At 46.9% G+C, this 26714-nt stretch overlaps 2 protein-coding genes across 10 annotated transcripts in view; one reads left to right on the forward strand and one right to left on the reverse strand.

The window, feature by feature from the left end:
- LOC113578995 (neurexin-1a-like) overlaps positions 1–26714 on the reverse strand; it is a 297820-nt gene that overhangs the window by 261322 nt on the left and 9784 nt on the right. The window lies entirely within an intron of this gene.
- fbxo41 (F-box protein 41) overlaps positions 9307–26714 on the forward strand; it is a 40929-nt gene continuing 23521 nt past the window's right edge. The window contains exons 1-2 of one of the 2 annotated variants that reach the window (XM_027012577.3): positions 9307–9461; positions 22655–23674. In XM_027012577.3, coding sequence (XP_026868378.3) covers positions 22935–23674 — 740 coding nt within the window. In that variant the 5' untranslated portion in view covers positions 9307–9461; positions 22655–22934. Of the gene's footprint in view, positions 9462–17322; positions 17813–22654; positions 23675–26714 lie in introns of those variants that run through there. The other variant, XM_081714759.1, reaches the window with a different exon arrangement.

Consider the following 26714-nt stretch of genomic DNA (forward strand, 5'->3'; position numbering starts at 1 on the left):
CAGTATTTGTGATTAAAAGCACTCTATAAACAGAATTGAATTGAACAGAACTGAATTGGATGGGACCACACCCGTTCCCGAGACCCAGCAGGTTGCTTCACCCGTTCCAGTAGATGTGACGTAGTTCTGGACTGATGGCAGGATACAGAGGTGACCATTAACAGGCACAATTCATCACTCAATGCTTCCTTTAGCGAGACGGATGGTCAGAAGTAGCCTGTTGTTACTGCATTGCAGGGCCGGACTGTTCAGTATTATTCAGAGCTGCTTTGTGACAATATTTGTGATTAAAAGCACTCTACAAACAGAATTGAATTGAACAGAATTGAATTGGACAGAATTGAATTGAACAGAACTGAATTGGATGGGACCACACCCGTTCCCGAGAGCCAGCAGGTTGCTTCACCCGTTCCAGTAGATGTGACGTAGTTCTGGACTGATGGCAGGATACAGAGGTGACCATTAACAGGCACAATTCATCACTCAATGCTTCCTTTAGCGAGACGGATGGTCAGAAGTAGCCTGTTGTTACTGCATTGCAGGGCCGGACTGTTCAGTATTATTCAGAGCTGCTTTGTGACAATATTTGTGATTAAAAGCACTCTACAAACAGAATTGAATTGAACAGAATTGAATTGGACAGAATTGAATTGAACAGAACTGAATTGGATGGGACCACACCCGTTCCCGAGACCCAGCAGGTTGCTTCACCCGTTCCAGTAGATGTGACGTAGTTCTGGACTGATGGCAGGATACAGAGGTGACCATTAACAGGCACAATTCATCACTCAATGCTTCCTTTAGCGAGACGGATGGTCAGAAGTAGCCTGTTGTTACTGCACTGCAGGGCCCGACCTCTCCAGAGTGGAATCGGGTCCGTCTGGATCACCCATGCTTGTTTCAAATATCCACTTTTTTTCCCTTTCCTCTTCCCACGCCTGATTTCGCAAATTGGTCATGAATATATAACTGTGACCGGACAGCATTCCCGCCAGATCGGCCTCGCCGAGCCCAGAACTCCGAGCTTGGAGACCAGCTTTGGGCCGCAGCATCGTTTCCAAGCCAGGAACAGAGATAATGACCGTTTATGAGCTGGCGAATTTGAACTAATTGTTAGTTTAAGCCGTCCCTCGAAACCAGTCACCTCTGACATAAAGCCCATAAATCTGCGCATCTGTGTAGAAGACAGACTGTAGTCGTAAGTCGGAGAGGGCATCTTGTAAGAGAACGCGTGAGCTGCTGCTCCGGGGGACAGAGGCTGTGGTGTGGTTGACAATTGTGCTGGGGTAATGAGGCTTGGCCAAAGATGGCTGTGTCACATCAGGCCACCCATGTGTCAGTGTGTGTCAGAGAGGCTCACACACACACACACACACACACACGCACATATGAGATGGTAGAAGGAGAGAGAGAGAAACAGAGAAACAGGAATTAAGAGAGAGTATGAGACTGGGCAAGGGGGAGGAAATGTGATTATGAGAGTGAGAGGAAAAATGTGTGTGTGTGTGTGTGTGTGTGTGTGTGTGTGTGTGTGAGGATGGCAGGTTTGTATTTAGCTCTTTGTGGGGACCAAATGTCCTCATGGTAATAGACAAACATAAGAATTCTGATATTGAACTTGACCGTGTGAAGGAAAAGCCTTTCGTGAATTGCATTTATTTGAAAAAACTAAAAGAGCCAAATGGTCCCAAGGTCAAAGTTAGGATTAGGTTTCAAGGTGGCCATAGATTTATTAGTCAATGGAAATACCCCACAAAGGTAGGAATGCGAGACTGTGTGTGTCTGTATGTGTATGTCTGTGTGTGCGCGCGTGCGTGCTTGTGTGTGCCTGTGTGTGCATGTGCGTGTGTGTGTGTGTGTGTGTGTGTGTGTGTGCGCGTGCGCGCGTGTGTGTGTGTGCGCGCGCGTGCGTGTGCGCGTGTGTGTGTGTGCGCGTGTGCGTGTGTGTGTGTGAGTGTGTGTGCGTGCGCGTGTGTGCGTGTGTGTGCGTGTGTGTGTGTATATGTGTGTGTGTGTGTGTGTGTATGTGTGTGTGTGTGTGTGTGTGTGTGTGTGTGTGTGTGTGTGTGTGTGTGGGAATGTGATAGAGCAAGAGATGTGTTGTAGTCAGGGACTGTCACACTGTTCCTCCGCTGCCCGAGGTTCACCTCCAGTGTCAGACAAAGGGAAACAAGCGCTTAGGTGCAGTGAGGCAACAGTTTCCTCAAATGAAGTGTTCCCTCATCTGAACACCACAGAGTTCCCGTGTGTGAGGAGTCTGCCCTGCTGCAGAGCTGCATCCCAGCCGTGGTTCTATATACATTTTATAGGAATGTGACCTTCCTTGCGAGCTGTTTTGGCAATAATTCGCTTTTTTTTGTGGATATGCATTCATTCCGAGAGGGCACGAGGAAGGCAGGTGGGTTGCGGGTGCTCCGCGCTCATCGTCCAGCAGAAACAACCTGTGCATCCGCTCACCATAAACCCTGCTCACCTTCCGTCTGAACTACAGTAGTGAAGGCTGAGACTTCACAAAATCCATACGTGCACATGCGACGCATGTAGGTACTCGGGGGTGCCCTGTGTGTTGGGGAGGGGGGGGTTGGTGAAGAGCCGAGCTGTGTTGCTGAACTCACGTATTTTGAAATCTTGGTGTCATACAAGCCTGTTCACATGTGCCCACTCGCCAAGCCATTTCACTGCAAAAGTGGTTGCTTAGTGGTTAAGGTACCTACCTAATAACCAGGAGATTGCCAGATCCACTGCTGCCCAGTTGCCATGTGGGGGCACCTGAGCAAAATCCACAACTCTAAGTTGGTCAAGATGTGTTTGGTCATAATTGTAAATTGCTTTGCATAAAAATGTCAGATAAACGAACATTAAATTGCTTGTTCCAAAATTTAAGAGATATGTGTGTTCTTATGCTCAAGATGTCCTATTATATGGATATACACTACAGACTTATTCCTCGATGAAACTTTTATTTATGGCTCATGTTGTGTAATTAGGTTTTGGATATCTTTAGAGTATTAGGTAAAGCTGATATTTAAAAATAACATTCTATCTCCTATCTGACAGCCGTCTTATACCAGACGGGAATAGTACAATAAGTTACACTTATTGAGCGTATAACTTCGAATGAGCATAGCATGTAGAGTTAAATAGCCTGAAGGTGACAAAAACTCTCTATTGTCTCTCTAATTGGATTAATTTTAAGTGTGATATCATGCTGTGGTTGTGATCTTCAACAGTTTCTTTGGAAATATAGTCATGGTGTTACAAAGAAAAAAAAGGATCTCTTGTGACAAGACACAGCATGTATGTCTCTTGTGCAGCAAGCCCCCCCCCAGGACATTGTGGTACAGTCTCACCCACTGTGGTCTGTGACAGGAGATGGATTGTCACTGAGTGGGGTGGGTGGGGGGGTGGGGTTTACTGTATAGGCTTTTCAAAGAAGCCCTTTGACCTGGGTGTAAGGCAAATCCACATCACAGACGGAACCTGCCCTTCACTACAACCCCCTCGGTGCACAATTAAACTGGGCGTCTCTCTCCGTGCAGGGTTCACGTTTCAGACACTTTGCACCTATCCAAATAATGCCCGTTATAATTATTGCTCTTGTTAACGATTGCCCCGCGACGAGTGGCGTGATTGCCAGGCCGCAGTAATTACTTCGAAGAGACAGGCGGCTGGAAGATCAGCGCACGTACAAACTGAACGGAGGATATGAACGACGAAAACGGAACGAGCGCGCGCGGATTCTCCCGAGCTCCCGCTACCTCGTGAGAAGTGTTTGCGTCCCACGGGGAGGACACGTGTGGTCTGTTCCCTGTTGTAATTACTGGCATTTACTGTTGAGAAGACGCCGTTTGTAGCAGAGACCCGCGCGTCCTGTTGTATGGGCAAAAATAGCAGCAACATGTTTTTTGCATCGAATCGTTCCCATTATCGATTCACTCGGAGCTGATTTCAGAACTAAATGTGACCGTTGCGAAACATTGGGTGATTTTCCTTTGTTAGTGACCATGTGGGGTTTGCTGAATCTGCTAAAACAGACCTGCTTCCCTGTCAGGCCAGCCACGCTACACGTCCAATGCCAGCACATTTGGTTTCTCAATGCTCTCTCCCTGTTACGGTCATTATTGCTGCTTCCTCTAAGTGGTGGACAGCCATCCACGTCGTTTGGGAGCAGACGGGAGTGAAACGGGGCTCGTGTCCCCATCCGTCCCAAGAGCTCGGACAGTGGTCTTGATTGATCTGTCTTAGCCGTCTTTAACCATTAACCCACGTCCTATTCCCAGCCAGCGGAAGGGAGGAAACCGGGAGGGGGGGGTTCACTTCGGAAGGATTGCCATTCCTGCAGCGTGGCTCGGCCATGCTGGTGCTTTTGTGCCTGCTGGCTGGGATTCAGGATGCCCAGGTTACACATTAGCCCACAGGGGCGGAACGCCTGCAGCCTGTAGACACCAATGCTTCAGGGAGACGGATCGCTTCACAGGTCGGCTGAACCGCTGGCCTCACCAGCGTACCAGCCTTCTACAAGGACAAATGGAGACATGGCTCATCCTTCCTCTTCTTTTCATCATTACCCACTCGTTCCTCCCATCTCTCCCCTCGTCTACAGTCAAACGCACCGGGGAGTGACGAGGAGTCACTCAGTACACTGGCAGAAGCTTTTTTAGAAGTGCACTCCCTTATCACTTCCTTTAACAATACATCTGCACTTCGAAGAGCAGTTCCATTTGCTATTTAAGTCTGAACCTGTATTACACAATGGAATTTTCATGGTACTAATAACCTTACAACCTTATAAGTGGCCTAACAGACAAACAGGTCTAATAGCCTTTGATGGTATTCCACTTTCTCAAGGTGTTATTTGCAACACCTCTGCCGCAGCGTTCCGGGATATTCCGAGAACCGTTGCAAGGCTCTGATAATGTGCAACATCAGGCCAGATGTACCAAAGGGCGTCTGCACGACCTGAGCATGCACCTCCTCTCATGCCGCTCTCGTCTCCCCTCACACCAAACAGCCTCATTACGCCCGACGTGGGGACCGTGCTGAGCAGGGTCTACACAGTTCAAACGCTTAGACGGTACGGATGTGCAGCACGAGCGAATGTGCCGCTGCATGTACACAGGAGACACGCCTCGTATAAAAGGGCTATATAGAAAAAGACCAGCGCAGGCTATATGCGGCTTTGTCACTGAATAGGCTGTGATCCGCTGCCGGCGGAATACATAAGTGCAAGGCCAAAAGCTGTATATCTGTCGGCATTCTGACTGGCGTTTCAAACGCTCTCGGGTTACGAGCGTCAAATGCAGGAGTCTGTCGCGACTCAAGGAATCGCTCATATGTGCGCTTTCCAGTTATACCCAGGCTGTCTGTGTACGATACTACATGAGTAGGACTCACTGCAGAACAACAGCGGCCTTCTCTACCGCCGAGTCCGAGCCGCTTTTTGCTTGAAATGCCCCTATATTTAGTTTACAAGTATCCCTCACCATTTACATAAAAGCTTCTATATATATCTTAATTCAGGCAATATGACAGCCTTTTGATGAGACCTCTTGCCAGGGCTAAATTAACATACCAGGGCTGTTAAATCTATTAACATGCAAATCGATGCAACAACTCAATAGCCTGTTGTCATACCTACTCTGAAAGCCCAAATAAGTTCCAGTGAAAACACACACACACACACACACACACACGCGTACGCGCGCGCACACACACACACACACACACACACAAGAGCCATACTTGACAAGACATACTCTGTTACTATGGCAACGTCTCTGGCTCAAGCAAAGAATGCAGAGGTCTGTATTATTGTCATGTTTCATACATACATCGGCAGTGTGTGATTAATGGGTTTCTGATTTCTGGCATGTGTCGCCACTCAAGGCATTTCACAGAGATTTGCGTGCGTTCCCCACACAACAAACGATCACACGTACCGTTGCAAAAACTGCATCTGCGATGCCGGCCGCAGCTATTTCTGACACAGCGATCGTGCCCGATTCCAAACGACCCACTCAGAGAGTAGACATTTAGCTCTGGAACAGTGTAACTTTGTCATGCAGGAGAAGAAAGAAAAAAAACAACCCTAGATCATGGTCGCTGCCGTGCGGTAGTGGTTGCACTGGCATGGACCGATGTTCGCTTAGTGTGCCAGTTCAGATCACGCTGTGCTCCCAGTGCCGTATGACTGTATATTCCATCCACTCACTGCCATTAAAGACCTCCTAAAGTCTGACTCCTTTTTAAGTTGCATTTCTGTTGACTTTATTAGATTTTCCATCAACGGAACAAACGATCTCACTGGGAGATGCGTATTTCATTTTGGCAAATTCAGTTCATTGCTTCAATTCATTACGCAGACCTCGACTGAATCAGCCCGGAGGGCTGTAGTCTGTGAGTGGATTAAGTTCAGCCTGTAGCACGGCTGCAGTCACTTTTTCTCTGCATTGTCTTGCTGGAATCCGTGTTCTTCCCTTTATCAGCACCTAGGCTCTGAAGAGAAGGGCACTGATGAATGGAGACCAGTGCACACCTCATCTTTGTTTAGCACACATTGTACACCCCCCACCACCCACCCAAGAACCTTTTATCTACTCTGTATGTTTTGAGATACGAACAACTGTATATGTGAATCTGCAGTATATCTACATACAGTATTTCTGAATTATGCCCTCCCCCCCACCCCACCCCACCCCACCCCATGCCTATTTTGCTCTTAGGTTCATGTGGATTATGTATCAGCATGCTGTATGTTAAACATACACATATGTATGAATTAACAGTGCTGTTTATTTTTGTTTCAACAAGTCTCTGGGACATTTCTTTTGACCACTCACATCATGCTACCATTTATCTGCTTCATGTTCTCTTTACTTGGCTGTATTTACATCTGATTTCAATGTTCAGATGCCCAGAGGAACACAGAAGAGAAGGAGAGTGAGAGACAGAGAGAGAGAGAGAGAGAGAGAGAGAGAGAGAGAGAGAGAGAGAGAGCAAGAGAGAGAGAGAGAACAGTGTCTGCACATCCTGAATGGAACCATAGCATATCAGCTTTGTTGTAGACAGGATAAAAGATTTATCCATATTAAGCTTTCCTCATGTTATCCAGCACGGGGCTAAGCACTGCCGATAACGCGACTGAATGTGGCGATCAGGTAACACAGATTGTTTTCTCCATACAGCAGAATAATTTTTTGCTGCCACCTATTGGCGAGAATATTGCTGCAGCGCCTATCAGGAGGAAATGCCGGTCAGCTAGGGCACGGATCCCGTTTTTGCCCCATTTTTTTTTCTTTCCGAGTTGCTTTTATAGTTTCACAGCTGCTCATATCACCTTCTACAGCATCCGCGATATGCTGCTTTGGTCTTTGGCTGATTCTGTCATACACGTTACGTCTGTTTCTCATTCATGGTGTTACACCCGCCCTCTCTCTCTCTCTCTCTCTCTCTCTCTCTCTCTCTCTCTTTCTCATCTCTGTCATTTTCTTTATGGAAATGACCACGTTGTGGAAATGTCAGGCACATGTTATGGTTGCTAAGCAAATGGTGCCTAATAATATCCACACTAAGCATTTGTGAAAAAAAAGAGTGAGTGAAAAAGCACAGCATGTCTCAAATGGAGCCAATCAAACTACAAAAGAGTTTGATAGGATAGCAATTACTCTATAGTATGGCTGTCATTTTCTGATACATCAGAATAAAAAAAGTGTGGAGGGGTGTGTGTGTGTGTGTGTGTGTGTGTGTGTGTGTGAGAGAGAGAGAGAGAGAGAGAGAGAGTTCTTTGGGGTGCGTGTGTATGTGTTTTGCAGTTCTAAGGAAACATGACTAATGTCATGTAAAGGATTGGCAGGTGTAGAACTCCTTGAAAGGAAAAATGTCGGAAGTGGCAATGTTATTCAGTAGTCAGTGTGGGTTTCTCTAGCCAGAATAACCACGGGAAGGATTTGCAGTGATACTGAATTAACATAATTGTATTGCATGTCTTAGTACTATGGGGTTAGCCTGATCTATGTTTGCTGGACAATAGTAGAAAATGGACCATCAAAAGCACACTCAGAAACAAGTTCATTTGCTCCATATAAATACTGTATTGGAAATTGTTCCTCTAATCTAGCTCCTTGGGGGGGGGGGGGGGGGGGGGGGGGCACCGTGGTCCTGCTTTCGCTAGCCAGCAGAAGCCACACGTGGCAATCTGCTTTTCTTTAATGGTATTTATAAGGATAACTATGATATAAAACTGGAATCAACTCATTGCAAAGCAAATTTGGGGGCCTGCTAGTCTCTCCCTTAGCAGTACAGAATGTAACAGTTGGTTTGCGCCTTGGAACAAAACTGCTTAAGATGATGGATGCTGGATTGAGTGTAATCTACCACTACTTCCCCTTGTGTGTGCTTGTTCAGATTTTATAGATGCATTAACTAATTGTTGTGTTTATATTTGTTCATGGATGCATGGATCCCAGGCCTAGTTTTTCAGTAATGATTTTGCATTTAGAAGGTATGGGTATACATGCTGACACCCTCTCTTTCTTCAACCATATACCTATATATATATATATATGTATGTGTGTGTGTGTGTGTGTGTGTGTGTTTACCTAATTGTCCGACAAGGCGAAATGCATTGGTCATTTACATGCAGTTCCACATTCTAACCACAAGGTGTTGCTGTTGTCCATCCTCAATATACCTGAACATCACCTTGTCATTTTCTTCAAGAAGTGGCAAAACTCCCATAAGGCCACTGAAGAGGGAAAAAAGCATTACTCAGCCAAGCATTAATCTACAGATGCGATTAAACATTCAACCATTTCATGTGAATTTGCTGTTTTTCATCATATATTATTAGTCACACACATCCCTTCACTATATAACTACAGCTTGGAGAAGTTGCAAACTGGCAAAGGCGCAGGTTAGGTGCGTTATTACACGGACTGATTTCCGCGGATCTGGTGGCTTTAATGTGTCTCAGGACTCAGGACTGACCTCAGTGCTGCTGAAACTGGGGCCGTGTTTGAAGACTATACTACAAGCATCCCCCAATACCCGTTCAGCTCCTTACTGTTAAGCCAATTAATGTGCGTAGGCCTTCCAAAACCAAGCGTTATTAAATGCACTACAGGAATAAATGCAGCAATTCCTAAGTTTCATTTCCATGCTCGCCTGTTAGCTTTGGCGAGCACTTTATCGCTGTTCCGCGCACTCCTAGTCCGTTACGTCCGATTATGTCGCGCGTGCGAGCCCAGCCACGGCCATCAGATGTGAGCGCGACATCAGCCTTTGATGAAGGAGCATCACGCCTCTCCGCGCGACTCCGCTCTGTGGAGGCTCGCGTTCCGTGCGCACACACACACATACACACGCGCGCGCGCGCGCGCGTATTCTGCTGCAGAGCGGTGCGCGTGACGTCAGTACCGGAGCGGCTCCGTTGGCACGGGAGGAGAACGGGGAGAAGCTCCGAGGTGAGAGGCGCCGTCTCTGACACACATGCACGATGGACATGGCGTGTTCGTATTTAGACTATACCGCTGCCTTCTTTTTTAGCTCCGCGATTAAGGCACGGGGTCTTAGGAGAGAGAGAGACAGACAGAGAGAGAGAGCTCCGCCAGGACTCGTCTGCGTTAGGGCAAAAACGCGCAAAAACGGGGAAAATCCGGCTTGCACCGCCGCCGGAGCGATCGCACGCTGCCGTTATCGATCGTTATTCTGTTATGAATTGATCCTGATATTGTTAAAGCAGTGTTGCCGTTTTGGTGACAAGGAGCGGGTCGGACAAACACCCGCATGCCCTACCGACTGCTCACGCTCCTGGACACTGAGCACGAATGGCCTGGGTTGCATTTTAGAGGATGTGCTCATTTTGCCGTCACGTTGTAAATGTGCTTTGTCATTAATGTTATATGGACAACATAAGCAGTACGAATGCTAAAGGAATTGCCAATGTCACGGGCCTATCTGTCTGTAGAAAGCGTCCCCTGGGTACTGGTGGGAGAAGATTGCTGGGTATTTACGGTGTGTGTTGTGTACCTTGATTTGAGTGGGGTATTTACGGTGTGTGGTTTGTACCTTGATTTAAGAGTGGGGTATTTACGGTGTATGGTGTGTACCTTGATTTAAGAGTGGGGTATTTACGGTGTATGGTGTGTACCTTGATTTAAGAGTGGGGTATTTATGGTGTGTGGTCTTTTCCTTGATTTAAGAGTGGGGTATTTACGGTGTGTAGTGTGTACCTTGATTTAAGAGTGGGGTATTTACGGTGTGTGGTATGTACCTTGATTTAAGAGTGCGGTATTTATGGTGTGTGGTGTGAACCTTGATTTAAGAGTGGGGTATTTATGGTGTGTGGTGTGTACCTTGATTTAAGAGTGGGGTATTTACGGTGTGTGGTATGTACCTTGATTTAAGAGTGGGGTATTTATGGTGTGTGGTCTTTTCCTTGATTTAAGAGTGGGGTATTTATGGTGTGTGGTGTGAACCTTGATTTAAGAGTGGGGTATTTATGGTGTGTGGTGTGAACCTTGATTTAAGAGTGGGGTATTTACGGTGTGTGGTGTGAACCTTGATTTAAGAGTGGGGTATTTACGGTGTGTGGTATGTACCTTGATTTAAGAGTGGGGTATATATGGTGTGTGGTGTGTACCTTGATTTAAGAGTGGGGTATTTATGGTGTGTGGTGTGAACCTTGATTTAAGAGTGGGGTATTTACGGTGTGTGGTATGAACCTTGATTTAAGAGTGGGGTATATATGGTGTGTGGTGTGTACCTTGATTTAAGAGTGGGGTATTTACGGTGTGTGGTCTTTTCCTTGATTTAAGAGTGGGGTATTTATGGTGTGTGGTGTGTACCTTGATTTAAGAGTGGGGTATTTACGGTGTGTGGTATGAACCTTGATTTAAGAGTGGGGTATATATGGTGTGTGGTGTGTACCTTGATTTAAGAGTGGGGTATTTACGGTGTGTGGTCTTTTCCTTGATTTAAGAGTGGGGTATTTATGGTGTGTGGTGTGTACCTTGATTTAAGAGTGGGGTATTTACGGTGTGTGGTCTTTTCCTTGATTTAAGAGTGGGGTATTTACGGTGTGTGGTCTTTTCCTTGATTTAAGAGTGGGGTATTTATGGTGTGTGGTGTGTACCTTGATTTAAGAGTGGGGTATTTACGGTGTGTGGTATGAACCTTGATTTAAGAGTGGGGTATATATGGTGTGTGGTGTGTACCTTGATTTAAGAGTGGGGTATTTACGGTGTGTGGTCTTTTCCTTGATTTAAGAGTGGGGTATTTATGGTGTGTGGTGTGTACCTTGATTTAAGAGTGGGGTATTTACGGTGTGTGGTCTTTTCCTTGATTTAAGAGTGGGGTATTTACGGTGTGTGGTCTTTTCCTTGATTTAAGAGTGGGGTATTTATGGTGTGTGGTGTGTACCTTGATTTAAGAGCACATTTAACCCCTCTTGCTGTTGGTGCACATGCAGATTTTAACATCGTTCAGTTGACAAAATTTGACTGTTAACTCGTTTTTTACTTGAAAAAATGAACAGACTAGGAGTATTAGAACCTTAAACCCATGCTTTTGTATCCTATCACAGGAAACTGCTCTCGCGAATTGTGAAACTTGTGTTTCTGGTCAACTCACTCACAAGTTAAACACCGCGACCATTAGATCCGTGATCCACGTGCTCGTCCCTAAATGAGTTTTTGAAAGGTGAGCGAAGCAAACCTGTTCCGGTCTATTCGGTTACAGTTCGTGAGGGTTTTGCGAACTGCTGCCTTTACCTCCCATCCAGGACTTTCGATTAGTCGACGCGGCTGCCCAACGCAGGGATACCCGCGTGGCGCTGTTCGCGCGGGATGTCAGCTTCCCTCTCTGTGGATGACGGGCCAAACAAAGGGAGAGAGCGCCATTGGGGATGAGAGTGCAGGACTGAGGCTGTAGGTTTCACATTGATCGCCTTTGCACGTCTTCTCAGCTACCAGGCAATTCTGCTACCACAGCAGTGCAATAAGCGATTATATTATTTACAATAATACCAGACTTTTCTTATACAATATCGTCAGACATCTCCCATCGATCTCAGGCCCAGCTGATATTGCACTGTGTATATTTCCTTTTTTTCTTTCACCTTTTACCAAACATCCCTGATTGAATCAGTGTGACCAATGCCAGCACAGAGCCACTCATCACAAGTCTGTGGAGGCACCAAGATGTGGACTTATGGTGTTGTGAGCCTCCTGTTCCGATTAATGTTACAAGACACTTTTATTTGGTACACCTGGCTTTTTTATGAGTATTTTATAAGTGTATAAATTGTAGGTTGTGGCCTCTGTGTTACCAAGCATGGTTGGTCAGATTCTGATCACAGGACCACTGCTGACTGAATGTATTTTACGTGGTGTACCACTCTCAGGACAGGACTGACTGAGATAGTAGTTGCATGGTTGTGGGTGCTGAGCTGGGGGGGCGGTATGTGACACCCCCTGCCCCAAAATATAGAGCTGACAGCATTTCTATGGTCACAAGTTACATTTAGCTGACATGTTTATCCAAAGCAACTTAGAATTATGACTGAGTACAGCTTGTGAAATTGAGGGTTAAGGGCCTTGTTCAGGGCCCCAGCAGTGGAGGGGCTTGAACCAGTAAGATTCCAACTATAAGTCAAGCACCTTAACTACTGAGCTAATCATTGATAAAGGCCCAGGCTGAATTGTGCATGACAAACATGGGTTATAGACCAACTTTACACAGACCAGGTGTGTCTGCCGTGTAGGTGTTCCTGTAGCATTCTGGTGCAACACAAAAAGTGAGTAATGACTGATAACCTTTCGTGAAATGGGGACTGTAATTTTATTGTTAGTACATTTGCGTGTACCTCTCCTAGACTGGTAACAGGTAGCAGTCCTATAGTTGTTACATACCAACCTTTCATTCAGTCATGTTTACTTCAGACATGTAGAACATTCAGGACGGTTTTTAACAAAAGGGATCTCAGCAATCTCAGGATGTAGTAGAGTGTATGAATCTATAATTAAATCTAAAATCCTCCCCCATGAGTCTAATATACCAGATAACTAGTACGATTCTGGAATTTTTCACCTGTGATTAAATATGCATAAAAAAGCCAGCTTGAAGCTGGGCCAACCAGTGTATTTAAAACATGAGGTACAACCAGGCATAAAAGAAATCGACTTTGAAAGCTTTTTCTTTCTGGAGAAGAGAAGAGGACACATTACTCACTCACAACTCACTCACTGTTGATGTCCACGTGTTAAGTACTAGGAAAGTGGCAGAGTGATTTTTTTTTTTTTAGAGAGAGAGAGAGAGAGATGCAGATAGAGAACAGGAAGCATCCGATTTGTAGATTGATGCAATTGTGTATTGGTTTATTTGTGACAGGTTTTTAGTTTTTTTTGTAATTGTGATTTTGTCATCGTCAGGGATCTATGGTGCTTGGTGTGGTACATTTGACTAATAGTATAAGACAAACTATGGTCTGCTTGCAAAAATCTACCTTTTAAATCATTTAATTAGCTGTGTTATCAAAAATAAAACCAACAGAATGCACACCAGTTTGTCTTTAACTTTTACTATCTGCTTATCTTAGTATAGTGTCAGTACTGGTATTGTTCAGTTTACGTATTGGTTGTTAAATGTATTTTTGCACGACACCCATATTCTAGAGTGGGTCTTGAAAGCAAAGATGATTTTTTATGATTTATTTATGATGTATTTCAGGTGGCTAGGCTGGTCACGCTGCTGTTGTCAAAAAGAGTTTATTAGTGTTTATTGAAACTTTTCACACCATTTGGTCTTCACACTCTGCACACTGTTGGTGTCAGTATATGTGTCAGTATATTTTCTGCTGCATAGTTTGTAACCGATTTGCTAGTTACCGCAGTGTAATAAATGTTATTACTTCTGATAAGAACCCGTTGGTCCCTGCAGAATAAATGTGCCACCTGAATGTCTTCTATAAGCAGGTGTGTGTTTGACTTGCACTTCCCAAGTCCTGGAAGTGCTTGGTCTGACCTTTTGGGACTCCGATAGTGGAGAGCTTTGGGGGTTTTATTGCACGGTGAGGCAGTGTGGCACAAGCTGTGTGTAATTAGAGATGAGGTATTCAGGGCAAAGGCCTCAGATCAATAACATAAGGGAGTCCTAATAGCACTGTACTGATAGGACTCCCATACCTGGTACTGACAGTAGAGGGGATGTGATTTTGAACACTGGAAATATTTTAACATCGTAATGTCTTTTTTAAGAGGATGTCTGTCTAATGCATTCATGGCTGACCAGTGTAGACAATAATTTATTGATACATTAATAAATTATTGATACAGTGGGTACACAATGCAAATTATCATCAATAACTGCTCACTAAACCTAAAGTAATAGGCGAGACGTTCTTATGTAGTTGTCAAATTTTCAAACACTATAGTAATACAGTAAAAGCAATGCTATTTATTCAGCTTTTTCTGAGGTTTTACAGTGTCCTTGTGCGATGATTTGGGAAATGCCTCAGGGTCCCATGATAAGTGTTTCACGTCAGTGGTTTTTCTGTTCTAAGTTTAGCAATGCTGGAACATTCCTTTAATTATTGCTAAAGACTGGTGAACTGGTCTCAGATCAGTGGGTAAGGGCAGCATCTTCCATAACAGACAACCCCACCCTGAGCATTATTCTGTAGCATTCGCATCCACAGAAGGTAAAAACTAGCCTCTCGCCAGTGTGTCTCACAATCTCCAGGGCTGAGAAATGGATCTCGATCTCTTGCAGATGCTGCACTGATAGGCAGGCTATGTGTGATGGAGAGCTGGGATCTCTTAGAGAGGCAGCTGTGATAGGCCGGCTCCGTGTGAAGGAGAGCTGGGATCCCTTAGAGAGGCAGCTGTGATAGGCCGGCTCCGTGTGAAGGAGAGCTGGGATCTCTTACAGAGGCAGCTGTGATAGGCCGGCTCCGTGTGAAGGAGAGCTGGGATCTCTTACAGACGCAGCTGTGGTAGGCCGGCTCCGTGTGAAGGAGAGCTGGGATCTCTTACAGACGCAGCTGTGGTAGGCCGGCTCCGTGTGAAGGAGAGCTGGGATCTCTTACAGACGCAGCTGTGATAAGCCGGCTCCGTGTGAAGGAGAGCTGGGATCTCTTACAGAGGCAGCTGTGATAGGCCGGCTCCGTGTGAAGGAGAGCTGGGATCCCTTAGAGAGGCAGCTGTGATAGTCCAGCTCCGTGTGAAGGAGAGCTGGGATGTCTTACAGACGCAGCTGTGATAGGCCGGCTCCGTGTGAAGGAGAGCTGGGATCTCTTACAGAGGCAGCTGTGATAGGCCGGCTCCGTGTGAAGGAGAGCTGGGATCTCTTACAGACGCAGCTGTGATAGGCCGGCTCCGTGTGAAGGAGAGCTGGGATCTCTTACAGACGCAGCTGTGATAGGCCGGCTCCGTGTGAAGGAGAGCTGGGATCTCTTACAGACGCAGCTGTGATAGGCCGGCTCCGTGTGAAGGAGAGCTGGGATATCTTACAGACGCAGCTGTGATAGGCCGGCTCCGTGTGAAGGAGAGCTGGGATCTCTTACAGACGCAGCTGTGATAGGCCGGCTCCGTGTGAAGGAGAGCTGGGATCTCTTACAGACGCAGCTGTGATAGGCCGGCTCCGTGTGAAGGAGAGCTGGGATATCTTACAGACGCAGCTGTGATAGGCCGGCTCCGTGTGAAGGAGAGCTGGGATCTCTTACAGACGCAGCTGTGATAGGCCGGCTCCGTGTGAAGGAGAGCTGGGATCTCTTACAGACGCAGCTGTGATAGGCCGGCTCCGTGTGAAGGAGAGCTGGGATCTCTTACAGAGGCAGCTGTGATAGGCCGGCTCCGTGTGAAGGAGAGCTGGGATCCCTTAGAGAGGCAGCTGTGATAGTCCAGCTCCGTGTGAAGGAGAGCTGGGATCTCTTACAGACGCAGCTGTGATAGGCCGGCTCCGTGTGAAGGAGAGCTGGGATCCCTTAGAGAGGCAGCTGTGATAGTCCAGCTCCGTGTGAAGGAGAGCTGGGATCTCTTACAGACGCAGCTGTGATAGGCCGGCTCCGTGTGAAGGAGAGCTGGGATCCCTTACAGAGGCAGCTGTGATAGGCCGGCTCCGTGTGAAGGAGAGCTGGGATCCCTTACAGACGCACCTGTGATAGGCTGGCTCCGTGTGAAGGAGAGCTGGGATCCCTTACAGACGCACCTGTGATAGTCCAGCTCCGTGTGAAGGAGAGCTGGGATCTCTTACAGACGCACCTGTGATAGGCCGGCTCCGTGTGAAGGAGAGCTGGGATCCCTTACAGACGCACCTGTGATAGGCCGGCTCCGTGTGAAGGAGAGTTGGGATCCCTTACAGACGCACCTGTGATAGGCCGGCTCCGTGTGAAGGAGAGCTGGGATGCCCTGCGGTGTAATTAAGCATAATGCTCGTGGTATGTGTGCAGCCTTCACAAACAGCACACCAGGCTGAGAAGGTGACAGGGAGACAGGAATAACTGGGGCATGGAGGGCTGGCCGAGGCCTGGTGAATCTCGGATCTCATGTGTGCGGTGCCCTGTGCGCTCAGCCGTGTCCCAGCTCGTCCTCTCCACCTCCACGCACACCCCACCCTCCCTTCGTCCTTCCATCTTTTCCATGTCATTTCCCGCTTCCATCCTGGGACCCTTTGCACCACAGCCTCCTACTGGTGACTGGTGAATAGATTTTGCAGATCCCCATCCTTGCTGCACTCTGCGTTTGGTATCCTTGGCAACAACACACGTCCATCTCCATAGCGGCGGTGGCATCGGCACAACACTGCACAGGTGCAGGCTGCCGTCCGTTTGCCTGACCCTCGAGTGGCGATATGCATTCTAATTGAGTGCCAGCCCCCACCCAATCCCCCAATCCCACAATCCCTGGTCTCTCAGACACCCAATTCAGTGTCTCACTGTGTATTTTCATCACCGCTGGCAACAGACTCAGTCTTAATCATCTGACAGTTTCAACCCTTTCTTTTCATTGAAGCCTTGAAGAGGCAAAACTCACCAAGACAACGTTTTGGAAAACCTTTAAAGAGTCCAGTCCTGAAATGTAATTCCAGCATCAGACTGTGTTTGTGCTGATAACACAATAAGGGGAGAGAGACAGTGAGAGAGAGAGAGAGAGAGAGAGAGAGAGAGAGAGAACGAGAGACTGATATTCACATTGGCACAATGGAGTCAGACAAAGAACAAAACAAAAGACTCAATGAATGAATGACAAATGCAGCCCCACCACCGGGCTACATGAAAGCCTCCCGCTACCGAGACCTGAGCGGTGTGCACTGCGTCGGTGGGACGCCGACCCTTCACCTTCTAGACGCTGCTTAACATTGGCCAGCACCAGACTCAATCCTGGCCCGGCACCGCGGCTCAGAATTAAGATCCCATTTATGTATTTGTGTGGGAGAGGAAACGTCTCTATGGTAACCAGACCTTAAGCTGGGTGCCAATAGCACCAGATGCGGCCTTGGTTTGGAGGCGCATGTGAAAGAGCGTTTTCACATCCTTTTTTCTCCTTTCCTCCCTCCCTCCCCACTCCCATTTTGGAAGTTCAGCGAGGGATTTTTTTTTCCAACCTCCCCTCTCATGTGCTGTTTGATGGGGGGTATCGTCTGTTGGGATATGCACGGATCACGGACACTCTGCTCTGCTACTCCCCGGCCAAGCCTGTGCTCAAGAGACTCCGGGGTAAATGGCGAGAGACAGCCGCTGCTTTTGAATGCCGAAGGGGTGTGACCGAGCCGTTCCTGACCGAGACGTATCTGACCAAGGTGCTACGTTGCATCACAGGTGATTGACAGGAGGGGATGTGCTGTGTGGTGCTTCCTAAGGGGATTTTAACATAGCTTTATAGTCTAATTGGTTTTATTCTGAGATTTGTAGAGTGAATTGTTGTTGACTGTTTACTAACGGATTGACTAATTGCAAGCATGCCGCGTGTGTGGTGTGTGTGCGCGCGCGCGTGTGTGTGTGTGTGTGTGTGTGTGTGTGTGCGTGCATGCATATTAGTGTAAGAAAGAGCGGTCAGCTCACTGTGTAGCCTGTGCTGACATCTTTCTGCCAGGTCCTTCTACTTCCCAGCTGAATTGGTGCTTTGATTGTTGCTACTGTCTTATTACTGACTGATCAAGTCACCTTATCTGATGCAGGCCCCTACCTACCCACCCTACTGTCAGATTTAAGAACCATGTCACCTCGCCTGTTGTTACCAGTTGTAGAGATATAACAAGAGTGTCAGACTGCGACCAGTCCTACTGTGAGTTAATTCACACAGCTCTCAGTCTGACATTTTCAACCAGTCCCGAGTTACATATTCGCCGACTCCGATTAGGAGCCTCTGTGTCTTTTGATTCACTTCAATGCTTACACCTAATTCAGACTGCTCTGCTCATTGACTGGGGCTTGGGTGAGCTGCTTCTACTTGCAAAACACTCCTGCCCTCATTTTTCTCTTTAGTGTGAAGCTTTGTATGAGAGGAACTGAGACAGTGTTGAAAGTTCTGGAGCAAGTTCTGAGTCTAGAGGACTACTATAGCCTTTGGGGTTTGCCTGTGGAAGTGTGAAACCTGGCAGCAGGCCATGTGACAGATAGAGGCCTAATATGACTGACCACTGATAGTTTTGATAGTATACCATAAATACTATAAAATAGTGAAACTTCCCACTAATCCTTGAGATAGCAGAAAAAAATATCTAACCTTATAGTAATAGTTTGATATGTTTGTAGGCAGGAAATTAAACTCCTGGAAGTCCATGTGCACAATGTGTTTTTGACCACATATAGGCCAATATGCAGATTAATGGTACTTTTCAAAAGGCCATGCAGCCAACAGTGAGCCAATAAAATGTGACTTGGTCCAAAGTGAACTTGCTCAGATTGGATCCCTTTTGTTCTCAGCATTAACCCTTTCCCTCCCCTCCTCGCCTATTCCGGAGGAAGAGTCTGAGTGGTCCCTGTTCAAGACTTCTGTTGTGGAGGTGGCTGCTCATAGTTGTGGCCCAAAGCTTGTCAGTACCTGTTAAGGTGGCAACCCAATAACCCTGACGGGGTCCTCAGATGGACCGGCCAGGTGGACTGGGGGTCTATTCCAGGGGTGTGCCTCGTCTCCACTCCTGTTAATTCATGGATAGGAGAGCAAGGTGTGTAGCTAGGGACAGGAGGGCTTCTGGTGGGGCGGTCTCAGAGGTTGTCACTGTTTTGGCAGATGGTGTTGTCATGCTCATTCTGGTGTGAGGAGCAGAAGCATCTTGAGGTATAAAGATCAATTTGATTTTGACTTTGGAAGGCACTTCCATCTTTGTTCACCCTGTTACCACCGTAACAGTAAAATGGCCTCAGCAGATTACAAGATGTGCAATGTGTCGCGATTTATTACGGGCAAATGCATTTTCAGAGTTGTGGTCACAGTTCAGGGTCAGTGAGCCAACATGGAGAGTCTAGGAATACATAGTAAATAGACAGGAAAACACAAAAACCAAGAAAATAATTAGACAGGCGAAAAAGAAATGATCAGCACGACCACAAACACGATGTAAGTTAAAAGAATAAACACGACAGGCTAGAACAACTACCACAGGCAGAGTGAACACCACAGAGGCATAAATAACAAAGACCAGCAAACTAACAGGGAAAACACAGGCTTTAAATACACAGACTGATGAGGGCTAACAAGGGACAGGTGAAAACTAATGAAAACATCAAAAACCTGAACAAGGACTGAAACAGGAATGGAGAAGATGAAAGTAAGAAATAGGACCGAAGCAAAACAAAGACATGAGACAATGTAACCAGGGAAACAGGACACTAGGGAGGGCCAACCGTGACAAGATGAGATGAAAGGAGATACATTTGCTCAAAAGAATCAGCGGACACAGATTGCACATGAATAAGTTTGCTTCAAAAGTGCCATGTACATTTGCACTGACTTAAAGCCGCACTATCTATGTTTGGGGAATTAGCGACTCTGGTAGAAGTATGTAAGTTCACCAAATGTGCAGAAGTACATTTTCTAAAAGGGATTCTGTTGCATTCCATTTCCTGAGTGGATTTATTTGATGTTTGCGTTCACATTGAAAGAGTTTTGTGCTTGGTGATGGAAATGTCCTCTGGGAACGTTAGTGAATTAAGTGAATACTGCTGTAATCATATCCTTATCAGTATATGGTTGGATTTGCATCAGATCATTTTTAAAGGCAGATATGTAAAAAACTAAAAACTGTCATGTTCACAGAGTGCTAGATAAAGCTTCTATAAGTGAGGCTGTGACCAGTATTGCAAGCAGTTCTGCTAGGAGAAGGTTCTGCTCTGTACAGAAGGTACAGTTTATCTAGGAGAAGGTTCTACTCTGTACAGAAGGTACCGTTTATCAAGGAGAAGGTTCTCCTCTGTACAGAAGGTACAGTTTAGCTAGGAGAAGGTTCTGCTCTGTACAGAAGGTACAATTTAGCTAGGAGAAGGAACTGCTCTGTACAGTAGATACAGTTTAGCTAGGAGAAGGTTCTGTTCTGTTCAGAAGGTGCTGAAGATCCATTGGTTTGGCCTTGGTCTATTATTAGCTATCGGCAGTTCTGTCAGACATTGGTAATGTTTCCCTTATCTACATGATTCAGTAGCCCAATACAAGTCCAAGAAACATCATGTTAATTTACCAAGCCAGCCAACATTAACCATGTATTCACTAGATATTTTAAATCATGCCCAAGACAAACTTCTTTTTTTAAAAATACTTTTTTTTAACACATGTGTTTACACAATGACAGGCAGATGGTAGCACTGGAATTGATCTAGTATAATGGTTTGTTGAACAAAGGATGAACTCTGAAGCAAAAAGACAGTTAGCCAAGTAAATGGTTAATTTTAGTTAATTAGGCAGCAAATATTAGCTACACAGCTAAAACACCTTCATAGTTACAAGGGTAGATTATATTATAAGGCTAACATTAAATTCTGCAATAGTAATAATCTGGCTGGCTGTTTTTGGTAGATAGCTAGCAAGCCACCAACATAACTTACTCGTTCAGCAATAAAAAAGCCAACTCAGCATCACTGCTGAACCCCTTCAGGTCAGGGAGCCGTCCTCACTTCTGAAAAGCCACACTGCTGTTTATTCTGCTCTTGGCTCAAGCTCTGTCGCTCTCCCTTTTAGCTGGCTGGCTCTCTTCAGTTCTGAGTTTCTCTGCTTTGACCAGACGATCATGGGTTTGTCATCTCATACATCAGCACAATGAGTCACGCCCCGACTAACGATATTAAGGTAACCAGCCCAGTAGATTCATCCTTCTGTTTGAACCTGCGAGCGAAAAGACATCTGACGTGGTCCCAGAAATTCCTACCAAATCTGACCTGACAGTTCTGACTTTTTGGTGAACGCTTTGTTACTCGCTGTAGCGAGACATTACATTTTGCAGATATTTTTCCTCTTGACTTAGTAATGCAACTTATTTCAATTTTAACAAATTGTTCATAGTGCAGCTTTAACAGCTAAGGATATTATAATCCCAAGGTATTAAAACTGTAAGGGGTGGTTTAATAAATTCAACAGTCTCATTTGTTCTTATTTTCTGTGTTTTCCTGCTCTAGTTTACCCTGTGCTGTTCTGGATGGGCATTACTGCACCACCATTATCAACCTACAGACATACACCTCATTAATTACGTCCACACTGATTTGCTGGGTCAATTGAATTTGGAATGGGGCAAGTCAGTCTAAAACTGATTGCCCAATCAGGCGCTGCTGGATACAGCCTGCTCATCGCTAAGACTTCTGGATACACAGCTTCCAGAGCCGCTAGATTCTATCAGCGCAGTTCCTGTTGTCCATAATATTGACACCACAGAGACTGACGGGTGGCAGTCCCAGAGGGTGGGGGTTGTGGGGATTAGGGGGTGAACATGTACAGCCATTAACGGGACCCACTGATTGCCTTTCTGGACTGAGAAGGTTCTTCAGTGCCTGTCGTGTTTAGCTGTGTTTTGGTCGATTCCCTGCGACAGCGTAGTGGTCCACTTCATTCTCGCGCTGAAGCAAACCACTGTAGGCCCATTAACCTCGTAAACTCCATGCTTGTTACTCATTCATTAATATTAAGGTATATTACTCTGGAAGTACTGTGAATAATTCAGTAACTACAGTGATGAAGGTAATGAAAGGAATGCAGCATGGATTGGAAGTCTGAAGCCACTGGCAGGCCACTGACGTGTAAGGGGTTAGTGATTTGTGGGTCGTGTAGTCTACGCTTCAATAAAGAGCTTAGCCTTGGAATGACTCGGAAAACCTTTCTTGACTGGCTCCGTTAGTGAAGGCAGCCTGGGATGCTCTGATCAGGATGAGCGCGTGGTTTGGTTTGGCAGCAGTCACACCTTGTCTCTGCCTCGGTGGGAGGACACAGGACGGGCCCAACTGCTGCGATTCTAGTGCATGATTATATCTCTTACAAAGACCCACTGTCCTAGTTTGCCAGAATTTTCTCTATAAAACAGGCTGCTGACTGAGACAGAAATGATGTAAATTGTGTGCTACAGTGCAGCGGCAGCTAATGCGTCTTTACCGAGGTGATTTCTTGAGCTTTTGTGCTCCGCGTGTTCAAGTGACAAACGAACGAAATTTGACTGTTACGCTTGTGCTGTTTTCCAGGACTGAAGGTAGGGGCTGTGCTGCAGAACAAAGGAGGAACCACACAGGAGAGAGAGAGACCGTTTAAGAGGGCTGCGCTACAACGGCGGGCACTCTGCTGACCTGGAAGGTGTGATGTGTGTCGGTCTCCCAGTATGTGCCTGAGACACAGTTGGTGACCTGCGTGCGCACCTGCGATGAGCAGCGTTCCCTGCTGTCCAGCCTGTGTGGCCGCCTGTCCAGGGCGGCGCTCGGCGGCCTGAGCCCGTCGCCCCCTGCTGGCCAGCCGCGGGAGCGCGGCATGGCCTCTCTGGACCTGCCGTACCGCTGTCCTCGCTGTGGAGAGCACAAGCGCTTCCGGAGCCTGTCGTCGCTGCGCGCCCACCTGGAGTACAACCACACCTACGAGACCCTCTACGTGCTGTCCAAGTCTAACAGCGTGTGCGACGCCGCCGCACTGCTCCCCCTGGTGGCCGACAGCGCCCTGGCAGCGGAGACCCGCTTCCCCTACCGCGAGCTGCCCTGCCCAGGCGACGAACTCGGCCTCGCCCCGGTGCCCACCAACGCCGCCTGCTACCTGCCCAATGTGGAGTTCCCCCTGGGTGAGATCTTGGTGAAGAAAGCCATGAGCTCGGCGGACGCTATCACCCCTGCCACCGCCGTCGCCTCCGGTAGCAGCGCTGTCGCCGTGGCAGCCAACGTGGCAGCCAGCGCGGTCGAGGCCGCCTACGAGGAGGGCCTGGCACGCCTCAAAGCCCGGGCCTTCGAGCGCCTCGAGCTGGATGAGCGCCTGGAGAAGCTGTCCGAGGAGGTGGAGCAGAAGATCGCGGCACGCGTGGGCCGCTTGCAGGCCGAGCTGGAGAGGAAGAGCTCGGAGCTGGACAAGGCCAAGCAGGAGAGTGAGAGACTCTGCCAGGAAAAGCAGGAGCTGGAGGACAAGGCCTCGGAGCTGTCCCGCCAGGTGGACGTCTCCGTGGAGATGCTGGCCAGCCTCAAGCAGGACCTGGTCAACAAGGAGCAGGAGCTCTCGCACAAGCAGCAGTAAGTAGAAGGTCCTGGAATGTTCTGTTGGGTTCGTGCTGTTGGCTTTAATCGTGTTTTTTCTATTTTAAGAGGTTTAACTGTGTGTTTAACTAGGAGTTTAACAGTGTGTCTGTGTTTCTGGAGCTGACAGAGCTGGTGCACCATCAGTTTTTTATTTACAGTTATCAGAATCACGGTCAATCTGACATAATTTGCCAGTTGGTCACATACACTACTGTTCATAATTAATAAAAGATTTTAAGAAATTTTTGGAGAAATGTATTATAATGTGCAAACCAAAATATAAGCTATAACAAAGCAAGGTATAAAAAAATTCTCTCTACATCTTGGATCTTGGAGTCTGAAATGTCCTCACTTCTTTAATGATGGTCTTTAATATTTGGTCTAATGTCTTTAATATTTCCAATTCATTTAGAAATTAAAAATTCAAAACAGTAAGTGTGGTAGGCATGTGCTTCTAGACCAGCTTATATAGCAGACAATAGGTCATCATAAAAAAGGCATGCATACTCCCTCCACTGACCTTTGACAGTTGCCATTTGGTAAACTTCACTTGTGCAAATCCATGCAGGCATAATCCCGACAGTTAGGTCTTCCTTACACACTCAGCCCTCCGTCTATCAGACGCTGGGCCTGAGGTTGGTCTGTTTTCAACTCCTCTTAAACACTCCACTCTTAAACGGCTGCCTGTTGTCTGAACCACACGCCACGGCTCAACAAGGCAGTAAATGCTCCGGCAGTTCCCCATCAGGACTGTATACATTTTCCTCACTGTCTTAATTGAAAGGTATTTGTAGGAAGACTTTGTATTATTTGTAGCTGATCTGGTTCACAGGAAGGTAACGTCACGCTGCCCTTTAAACACGGATGACAGCAAGGCTGCACCATCTCTAAGCTCTTATGATGTATTTATTCACTCTGGCCCATGGAGCGGTAGGAATGATAAAAGTCTCTCTCTCTGTCCTCGATTTTCTTTCTCCTCCTGTGACCTCCCCTTGGCCTTGCAATCTTTGCAATTGGGGTTTTATCTCCGTAGGCGCAGCCAAGCTCTGCACAACAACCGAGGTCCTCAAATATGAACACCAAAGGAGCTCTACTGTAGAGGCTGGGTTCCAGACATGACTTACTGTCTTTGTGTGTGTGTTTGCTTGTATATGCACACCAAAATAAAAAAAAGATGATTTTGCGTGTCTGTGTAAACGGCATGTATAGTAAGTGTGTGTTTTTCGTGCATTCCTGCAGTGTATGCAGTATGCAGAGCTGGACGAGTGTTATTTGCTAGCGGCGGTTGCAGGACTGAGATCACTGTGGTAACTAGCAGCTCGGGGCTCAGGTGTTCCGATAGCCACCTCCTCTCACCGTGCTCAGCTGAACCCGGGCACGGACCGAAACGACTAAAGAGTGCGGTTTGGTCTGCTCCTGGTTACCGCAGCAACACGGATAGCTTCAGAAAGTCAACCCAATCACCAGCAGAGAGGTCACATGTGGGATTTAAAGCTGCAACACACCAGGGAAATGCCTGCATCAGCGGGTCCGGGCCCCCTTTGGGTCTCGTGACCCAAAGGAACCAAAAGGACAGCACGTGTGCTAGAATGTTTGCAACCATTAAAAAAGAGATTTTAAAGCGCTATGGTGACTACATAGTTGCAGTCAGGCAGAAGGTTTCGCTTATATGTTGTTTCCACACTGACTTCGTAAACACAGTGGAATGTTCCATAGTTATGCAGCCCTGAAAGACAGTCAGAGGTCTACCATAGTGTGCCTGGTGCCTCATTCACAGGCCCAGCCAAAGAGACGTGATGTTGATCCCAGTGCCCTTGTCTGGGAATGCTGGTCCCGGACGCTGGTACAGAATGTCGGCACTGGGCTGCTCCCTTCCTTTCTCTGTATTTTTCTCTACTTCATTTCAACTTCAACCCCCCCACCCCCACCAACCAGTTTCCCAGAATAACAAATGAAGGCCTATTTTCAAGATTAATTTGCCCTGTTGTAATTGAAGGCCTTGCTCGATTAGTCTTGCCTGCCACATCAGAATTTTTCTCTCTCTCTATGTTGGAGCAAATAAATAAATAAACAAATTAATTAAAAAAGGAAATAGCAACATATTTTCATTTCAGTAGCACTGCAGATGTTATTACATAATACTTCCGATATTGTGTAATGCGTGTGATCTAAGTCTAATAGTTGGGCAGGAAGACTTTCTCACTGCAGACACATTTCCCCTTCCTGTGTGTCCTCTAGCATCGATTTGAAGGCTGGTGCCGTGTGTCTTGTCAGAGTCCCTCTGCTGACTGTCTGGCTTAACTAATCAGGGAAGGTCTGCTTATTGTAACCCACAGCTGGAGCCTCAGAAGCGGCCTGGATGAGCTATGTCCAGCGTCTCGTCGTCCTTGTGGGGGAAACATACGTTTCCTGGCCATCAGACATTTTTAAAGTAACATAGTGGCAGGAATATATTTAGGGACTTGCCAGGAGCAGAGTGGTCAGAAACTCTAAAATCGGCCATTTAACGACGCGATAGGCATTTAGGATGTGACAAACGGCTCGCCCTCAAACAAGCTATTGTATCATCACTTCTGTCTCTTGCCCCGTGTCGGAATGTCGCCTCTTGCCTGTGAGGCATTTTATTTCCATGCTAAAGAAAATCAGCTCCCCACATGCCAGGGAGAGATGATCCCTACCAGTACGGCAAGATTGATCGGATTTTGCAGATACCCCACCTCCTTTTGCTCTCACTCACTCACTCTCTCTCTCTCTCTCTCTCTCTTTCTCGCTCTCTCTCAGAGAGCGAGGATACAGCCCCTTCTGCGTCTTAATTATCGCAGTTCGCTGGTCTGTAACGTCCTAAGGCTCGTGTTTTCTGACCGTTGGCCTGAGGGTTGTGCTCCAGCGGAGAGATGTATAGAGTCAGAGGCCAGGGAAGGAGCTGCTACTCCCATAGTGCCTTTACTCCCTGCGGTCCTCCAGAGGCCCCAGCAGCAGGCCTGAAGCATGGGGCTTGATTTGAGCTCATATGGGAGAGAGGAAGTGGAGACTG

The sequence above is a fragment of the Electrophorus electricus genome, chromosome 5 (assembly GCF_041902795.1).
Source record: "Electrophorus electricus isolate QZ-2024a chromosome 5, ASM4190279v1, whole genome shotgun sequence".
In the NCBI taxonomy this organism is placed as follows: domain Eukaryota; kingdom Metazoa; phylum Chordata; class Actinopteri; order Gymnotiformes; family Gymnotidae; genus Electrophorus; species Electrophorus electricus.